This window comes from Pan troglodytes, chromosome 7, assembly GCF_028858775.2.
Source record: "Pan troglodytes isolate AG18354 chromosome 7, NHGRI_mPanTro3-v2.0_pri, whole genome shotgun sequence".
NCBI classification, from domain to species: domain Eukaryota; kingdom Metazoa; phylum Chordata; class Mammalia; order Primates; family Hominidae; genus Pan; species Pan troglodytes.
Window position 1 is genome coordinate 33,305,903 of NC_072405.2, and position 8,244 is coordinate 33,314,146.

Genomic DNA, 8,244 nt, shown 5'->3' on the forward strand with positions numbered 1-8,244 from the left:
ATTGCTTACCAATTTGAGCAGTTAAATTGCTAGCAGTGAAACTTCACACTAAGTTTAGCAATTCCCTTTAGGGGGTGGATTTTTAGTGAGGACATGAGTATCATATGTGTGTTTTCCATTCAGCCATTTAGCCTGGACTTCTAAAATAAAGCAGTAAGGGTATTTCAGGAGATTTTGAATTATGAATCTAGAATGGATCTGAAATGTCCACCACTGACCCCTTGTGTAGATAAGCAAATTGAGGTTGGGCAGGAATGGCCAATGTTCCATAACAGTGCAAAGCTAGGACCCAGGATGGACTCTTGATTCTTTGCTCTTTCTACAAGAAGGTATGGACTAGACTGGGACTTATTATTGAACACTCTTGACTTGCCAGTCATCTTGAAGGCATTTTAATCGATGGGGAAAGTCACTCATTAAATAAATATCCACTGTGCTTCTACTATGGCAGGAACTATGCTGGATACTGGGGCTAAATTAATGAGCAACAGAGATCTGATTCTAATACTTGTAAAGATCCCACTGTAATGGGGGAGGCAGACATTCATCAACTGATCACACAAATAGATGCTAATGGCAAGAATCAAAAAGCCTACAAAGTCTTATGTACATATTTCAAAGAATTTGACCCACTAGAAGAGGTCAAGGGAGGCTTCCTTTAGAGAATGGCATTTAAGCCTACATCTGAAGGGTCAGTAGGAACCGGCTGGGCAAGGCTGAGAGAAGGAGAGAAAAGATGAGTGCTCCAGAAAGAGGAATCACCAAAAATCCTGTGACAGATGGGAGAACAGAATACCAGGGTGACTGGAGTGCTGGAAGTGGAGGGAAAGGGGTGTACAATGGGATGAGGTTAGAGAAGTAGGCAGGAGTCAGCACTAGGCAGGCCTTGAAGATCACATTTGAGATTTTGGTTTTCATGTTAAAAGTGGGAAGCTATTAGAGGGTTCTATTCAGGGAGATGCCATGATCAAAATTTGCTTTTTAAAAGATTAGCCTGTTGTAGGGTGCTAATTGAAGGAGACCAAGAGTAGGCCCTGGGAGAAGGGTTAGAGTGGTGGCAGTATAAATTGAAAGATGTGGAAGGATTTAAGACATTGAAAGATGTGGAAGGATCTAAGACATGGAGGTGTTCTCACTATAACTCGGTGATAGGTTAGTCTAGAGGGGCAGAGGAGAGGTAATGGGAGGTAGGATGTCATTCAAGGAGTCCGTTTAATGGAATCAGATGATTATAGAGAGGGGATCATTCATTAGGAGAGGGAATACTGAAAGAGAACTGCAGGTTAAAAGGGGCACTGACCACAGTACCAAATTTGGGGAAATGTTAAAAAAGACTTTAAGCTCAATTTAGGTTTTTTACTATTTTATTATGGCACACAGGATAGAGGATGGTACAGTTTTCTTACTTCAACCAAGTAATTCTCAAAGCATCCAGCTATTTCCATTTGGCTAAAGTTACTTTTTGCACGTAGCTTGCATCTGTTTGAGACTTGCCATGTACATCATCCCAGGTCTAGTAAGCAGAAATGTGAAAAGCTTTGTTTCTGAGGAGACGCCTCATCTTTACAGAAGCCAATACACTGAGAGCCTTCATAGTTCCAATCCATTACCATCATGGCAAGGAAGCACTTTACCTATTTGCATAGCAACATATATTTAACTAGAAATAGGTGGTACAAAGGGATTAAGTAACTTTAAATGGAGACCACTTTGGTTTCAGGTTAAATTAATAACTTATAAAGATCGTCTAAAAAACAAATATTGAATGAAATTAGCTGACAAAGCAATTGTTTCAGAACAAAGGCAGAATAGCAGATAGTAATATCATCTATATTTATTCCACATCAAATGCAAGTGCAAGAGCGTTCTTAACTTTACAACAGACAGAAAGGATACATGGGGCGTGTATTTGATGCAATGTCCAACCAGTCAAGCTATCATTGAAATCCAAATATTTCCCAGTAGAGACATGCAGAGCAATGTCAATGTAACATACAAGCATATTACCTCCCCCCTTAAGTGACTCATAATTTCATTACTTGTGTCTGTAGCTTTTAAAGGTTTAAAAATGTGTAGCATTAAGTGGTATTTACTTGAGGCAACAGAATTACGCTTAACAACACACTAAATCATGAGCTCAGGATTGCAGGCAACATGTTTGCAGTGGAGTGGCAAATAACCTTTGGTAGTTTTAATCCCTTCTCCTGAAATTATATATAGATAAAAAATTATATATAAAAATTATTCCTTCTTATTGTACCATGTTCTCAGGTTTTAACCTCCTCCCATGATATTTAGACTATATTTTAAAATGCAGTTATAGGGACGAATGTATGGGATTCATATTCTATCCATATTGCATTGTGACATATCAGTTTGAAACGACCTATTTATCATGGTTCCATAGTGTAATGGTTAGCACTCTAGACTCTGAAATGACCTGTTTACCATAAAGAGTGTATCTGTCAAGTAATTTCAGAAATGCTCCCTAGAAAGCCATCCCAAAACCTAACACAACACGTGTTATGAGGCAAAGTCTATTGTTATTTACAGACTTTCTCATTTACTCATGTTTATTATCAGTAAAATTTTTGTGGGGAGAGATTTCACGAGTAATCACGACATAACTGTATCCCTCAGAATTTCCAATTGAAGGAAGAAAAAAAAGTATTGGTAGTTGTTAAAATTTCAACTTTTTAAAAAATTGGAGGTCAATAGTCCACTGGTATATACTTTATATTGGTGCCATCTTTAAGGTATTTTAATTAAGTAACAACCACAGCAAAAAATACATCATTCGGTATAACTTTATTTACTATTTATTGCACATAACTCAGGGTCTTTAATTGCTAACCACCGAAGGTTCAAAGGACTATTTTTCCATGAAGTTTAACATTAACATTAGTGAATTCATTTACTCATGTGGTGTTTTTTATTGTAAACATCTGAATGATTCACATTGCCGTAGATCCTGAACTCATAAGCGTGGACCATGCACAGGCTGGCAGCAAGCCAGAAAGCCACTCTGCAAGCAAACAGATACTCTGCATAAAGAGGAAATTCATAGCACAACATTGAATGTCCAACCTAAGTCATCTCAGAATTATACATATATTGACTTTTTAATTCACATAGAATCTGGAACTCAACTGGTTGGTTGGTTGGTGATGGGGTTGACCTGATTTTGGGAGAATTATTCCTGAAATAATTAAGGAAATGGGGGTTCAATCTTTCTTCTTAGCTGCTTGTTCCTCCCCAGCACCTTCAACTTTCTTCTCCTCCTCTTCAGCTTCTTTGGTTTCCTCTCCTTCTTCACCTTCACCTCCTTCTTCTTCTTCTTTTGCTTCTTCAGACTCTTCCTTGGCAGCTTTAACATAAAAAGAAAATGTACAAAATCCAAATCCAGGGTAAGTCCAGTCAAAACATGTCTGCAAAGGTTTTATTTGCAAACACGACTGTCAGAATGCTCACCAAAACCTCCCAGCTCCACTCTCTCCAAAAGCACATGTAACAGACAAAGCTTGCCATGAATAATTTGCCACTGAACACATATTTAAATCGAATGAGATCACTTCTAGGTATGGGAAGCTCTGCTCCTCTCCAAGACTTAACCTCAATATTTCTTTCATTATGTGTCTGGTATCTATTTTTGTTCTTTAGGACACCAACCTGCTGTGTTAAATGATTATATTAAAAAATGAAAATTTTGACCAATCACCTCATTCAGAGTAGATGCCTTAGGAAAGTTTTGCTAAACAAACAGAAAATTTATTTATGATTCTAATGTCATATATGAATAAATGAGCAAGGCTTCATTTGTCTTATCCACCTCCTAACAAATCTCCACACCCAGTTTACACTTGAAGTTGCAGGGGTTTTTTCTTATCATACCTTCTTCCTCTTCAGCTGCCTCCTCTTCCTCGGCCTCTTCCTTGTCCTTCTCCTCCTCCTCGGCTTCACCTTCAGAGGGGGGCTCATCCTTGGCTTCCTCAGCCTTGGCAGCCTCAATGGTTTCCTCCACTTCGATCTGCTCCTCTTGGACATGGCTGGTGTAGTAGGACGGGAAGGAGCGGGTGGACATCAGATAGGAGCTGGTCTGTAAACCGCCGTAGGCAGATCGGCCAAAGACCTGGGAGCTCTGGGAATAGCCACTGGTTATGCTTCCCACGCTGGTGAAACTGAGTCGGGTCTCCTCGCCTTCCAAGAGTTTCCTGGGGATGCAGATGCAAGGTGAGGTTAAAAAACACCTGTGTTTCACAACTTGCTCTGAGTACCCTAAACACAAAGGCAAGCAGGAGCAGGGCTGGGATTTATCAATACTTAATGCCTGGGGATCTTTTGATGGAGACCAGAAAAAATATAAATAAATCATCCTATTAGATTTAAAGTGTAATGACAAGATAAAAACAGGACTCCTAATTACAGGGTTAAATTCTTATATATCTAAATACCTTCTTCTTGGAAGAAGCCAAAAACTAACACTTCATTATTTCAAAAGGACTATTATTGAAGGTTTCTGATCCAACATAACTTTAAATGGGATCTGATTTTCTTCCTAAGGTTTAATGGCTGCTGTCTTTGCCCCTCTATTTTCACCTGTAAGCTGCAATCTCAATATCCAAAGCCATCTTCACGTTGAGGAGGTCTTGGTATTCTTTTAGGTATCGTGCCATTTCACTCTTTGTGGTCCTCAATTCATTTTCTAATTTGTTGATCGTGTCCTGTTTGAAGACAAAAATAAAACAAAAAAAAAGCCGGGCATAAATCCCTTCTATTATTTTACTGTAGTGTAGTTGCAAAGGCCTAGTTTCGATTAAAATCAAGGTGCGCACCTTTGATAAAATCTCTCCTAGAATAACTTCCTGTATCTTTTGAAAAACCTTCATGCCTAAAATACCCAAGTTCATGAAGCCTGAGATGAAAAAAAAGATGGACGAAAATTCTGTTCTTCTGTTTCTTTACTTAATACTGTTTAATGATCATCATAAAATGCCTGCAAACAAACTAAGTTGATAGAAAAACTGTGTCTCTCATTCACTGATTAACTCTTCTTTAGCTGGGTTACATGCCAGGAAACTAATGCCTTTCTTTATGAGAAGAAAATAGCCAGATGTAAACAAAAAAAAGAAAAAAAAATATTTTCTATAAAATATTTCCCATGTATCTAAATTATTTTTTCTACTCCCCAGAAGAAGAAAAAAATTTCTACTCCCCAGAAGATGGAGATCTTTTAAAATGGAGATCTTTTTAAAATTGTATTTTTTCTACTCCCCAGAAGATGGAGATGTTTAAACAGAAATGTTGTAGAAGATTTTACACATAAAGAAAAAAAGGAAAAAAAAAGGTAAAAGGAAATGGTTTACTATGAACATCACTAGTTAACTACCTAAAACAATGTTGACTATTTTCCTGTCTACCTACTAAATAAAGGAAGGGAGTGGTTGGTAAAACTAGTCATAAAGCTTGCTGGTCACAGTAATCTTTCAGAATTAATTGAGAGTTGTTCACTCTACTATTTATTAACTAGATGATCCGATAGTTGCTGCAAAGTAACTTGTGGTTAATGCAGGTCAGTAGAGAGCTGATCTCACTGCAGGCCGGAGGCAACGCCCAGTTCCCACGTCTTCCCTCCCCCACCCAACAAGGGCTGGGCAGCTTTAATGCGGAACGCCGGTGCAGTAGCACCGAGCACACTCCCAGACTACAGTCGCGCCCGCACTCACGCCCTTCAAGTGCCCCACCCCTCCCACACAGTGGCCAAGGAGCCAAGCCCTATCCCTAAGAGCTGCGTGCAGCCGCACCACCCCTGGTCTCCACTTTCTGGGCGCACCAACTCCCCCCCTTGCTCCAGTGGGAGCCCCCCTGTGTTTCTGGCCGTGCCGCACCTGCATAGCGCTGATGTCGGCGTTCTGCTTGTCCTCCAGCTCCTGCAGCTGCTTCTCCAGCGCTTCGTTCATGCCCCGGCATGCTTCGATTTCCAGGGTCTTGGCCTTGAGCAGACGACGGCTCTCGGACACCTCGTCCTTGGCGGCGCGCACGGCGTCGGTGTTCTTGGCGGCGCTCTCGGTCAGCACGGTGAAGCGGCTCTTGAACCATTCCTCAGCGTTCTGCATGTTCTTGGCGGCCAGCTTCTCGTACTGCGCGCGGATGTCCTTGAGCGCGGCGGAAAGGTCGGGCTTGGTCACGTCCATCTCCACGGAGATCTGCGCGTACTGGATCTGCGCCTGCAGTTCGGCGATCTCCTCTTCGTGCACTTTCTTCAGAAAAGAGATTTCGTCCATCAAGCTGTCGATGCGCTTCTCGAGCTCGGCGCGAGCGAGCGCCGCCTCGTCGGCGCCTTTGCGCGCTTCCATCAGCCGGCCCTCGGCGTCCTCGCGGCTCAGCACCTCCTCTTCATAGCGCGCCTGCAGGTTGCGCAGGGTCTCCTCCAGCCCTTCGCGCTCGCCCTGGAGCGCCTGCTTCTCGTTGGTGGCATCTTCTGCCGCCAGGCGCAGGTCGCGGATCTCCTGCTCGTACAGCGCCCGGAAGCGGGATGGCTCGGAGTGCTTCTGGCGCAGCACCAGCAGCTCGGCTTCCAGGACCTTGTTCTGCTGCTCCAGCTCGTGCACGCGCTCGATGAAGCTGGCGAAGCGGTCATTGAGGTCCTGGAGCTGCGCCTTCTCCTGCGTGCGGATGGACTTGAGGTCGTTGCTGATGGCGGCTACCTGGCTCAGGTCGAGGTTCTCCAGACTGGGCATCAACGATCCAGAGCTGGAGGAGTAGCTGCGGCGCACGGACAGCGAGGAAGACACCGGCGCCGAGTAGCTGGAGTAAGCTGAGCGTGCGGTGCTGTAGCCGCTGCGCACGCTGGAGATGTGCACCCGGGGCGTCTCCACGTAGCGCCGCTTGTAGGAGGTCGAGTAGTACGGCTCGTAGCTGAAGGAACTCATGGTGGCGGCCGGTGGCTCCCCGGCCCGCGGCGGCGGTGGGAGCCCGGAGAGAGAGGACAGGGGAGAGAGGGAAGGGGGAGGATGGATGGCTGTGTGCGGCTCGGCGCCGTTCTGCCACCCCTATTTATACGCCGGGAGGCTCCTGACGCAGCCTGCGATCGATCACGGCGCGCCGGCCAGTGGGGGCAGCGCGCTGCTGCAGCCAAGGCGAGGATTCTGCGCAAAAGGGAAGGCGGGGTCGAGCTACGGCCCGAGGAGCTGCGGCGGTCGTCCTTTCCACTTTGCTCAGAGGGCCCTGATTTTCTCTGAGATCCCATGCCCCCTCACTCATTTCCCTTCTGTACTCACTCACGCAGCCCCTCCCGTCCTGCATCGCCCAGACCCCTTGACACTTGGATCCTTAAGTTGTCCCCAAAACAGATTCTTGCTCCCTTTTGACACCCTAGTTTTCTGTATCCCGTCACCTCGCAGACACCCTGTCCCCCCAACTCGCCCTTTTCCCACCAGGAACCTCCTTAATTATTTCCCTTGGTGTTTACGGTGATGGTGCGGCTAGGGGATTTTAGATACAAATAAATAGGCTAGGTTATGTGTATGCAGTATGTATGGAGAAGAGTTTTAATTTCTTTCTAGTTTTCTGGCACTTTCTGCAATTCATCTTCCTTTCTCCTGATTATTTTTCTTTTTCTTTAATGCGCTGCTTCTCAACACATAGGGAATGTGCGCGCGAGTGCGCGCGCGCGCGCACGCACACACACACACTCGTGAAACTGCGGCACTACTGCAGGTGTTGGTTTAGCATTTTTAAACCTTTAGAGCAGTTAATCCGCCTGTTAGTGTTTCTAGATTTTCACATTTCTTAACTGAGAATGAAGCCGCAGATGGCTTTAACGTGTTGCAGTGTGTGGGTAGTGGAGGGCAGAGAAAGAGTTGGAAACACAGAGACTGACTTGCTGAGGCAGCCGCGCGCTCCGCAGCCGGGAGCTTCAAGCTGCCTGGATCCTCACCAAGCTAAATTCCTGCTTGCTACCACCAACCGCAGCACATTTAAAGTCCGCTTCCCTCTTTTTACACATGTGTAGCACACGACCTGATGATTTCGATAAGCCTTGCAGTTGGCTGATTTTCAGGGAAGCCGCTGCGGCCAGCCCTGAGCGCTGGGTGTGGTCTCTGGGGAGGAGAACTCGGCACCCAGGCTTCTTCAGGAACGGATAGAAAATAGCCATAGCCGCGTGATTCTTCCCCCGATACAATGTAATAACCCGAAAACAGATGCAGTCAGGAATGCATGGATTTCCTTCAGGAAGCACCCAGA

At 44.8% G+C, this 8,244-nt stretch overlaps 1 protein-coding gene across 1 annotated transcript; it reads right to left on the minus strand.

Annotated features, from left to right (window-relative positions):
• Positions 1-1,346: 1,346 nt before the first annotated feature.
• On the minus strand, positions 1,347-7,070 carry NEFL (neurofilament light chain). Its single transcript, XM_519665.8, has 4 exons — positions 5,886-7,070; positions 4,597-4,721; positions 3,892-4,211; positions 1,347-3,367 (listed from the first exon to the last, which is right to left on the minus strand). Exons 1-4 carry the CDS (start codon positions 6,927-6,929, stop codon positions 3,225-3,227), a joined length of 1,632 nt encoding a protein of 543 aa, XP_519665.2. The 5' UTR covers positions 6,930-7,070; the 3' UTR covers positions 1,347-3,224.
• Between the last annotated feature and the right edge of the window lie 1,174 nt (positions 7,071-8,244).

What these genes read in the sequence shown, in the direction of transcription:
- NEFL (XM_519665.8), bottom strand. Translation starts at nt 6,929, where the DNA reads ATGAGTTCCTTCAGCTACGAGCCGTACTACTCGACCTCCTACAAGCGG. An exon ending in ATTGAGATTGCAGCTTACAG is followed by an intron (nt 4,212 to 4,596) that starts GTGAAAATAGAG and finishes CTGCATCCCCAG; the next exon opens with GAAACTCTTGGAAGGCGAGG. An exon ending in GGCAGCTGAAGAGGAAGAAG is followed by an intron (nt 3,368 to 3,891) that starts GTATGATAAGAA and finishes TTTATGTTAAAG; the next exon opens with CTGCCAAGGAAGAGTCTGAA.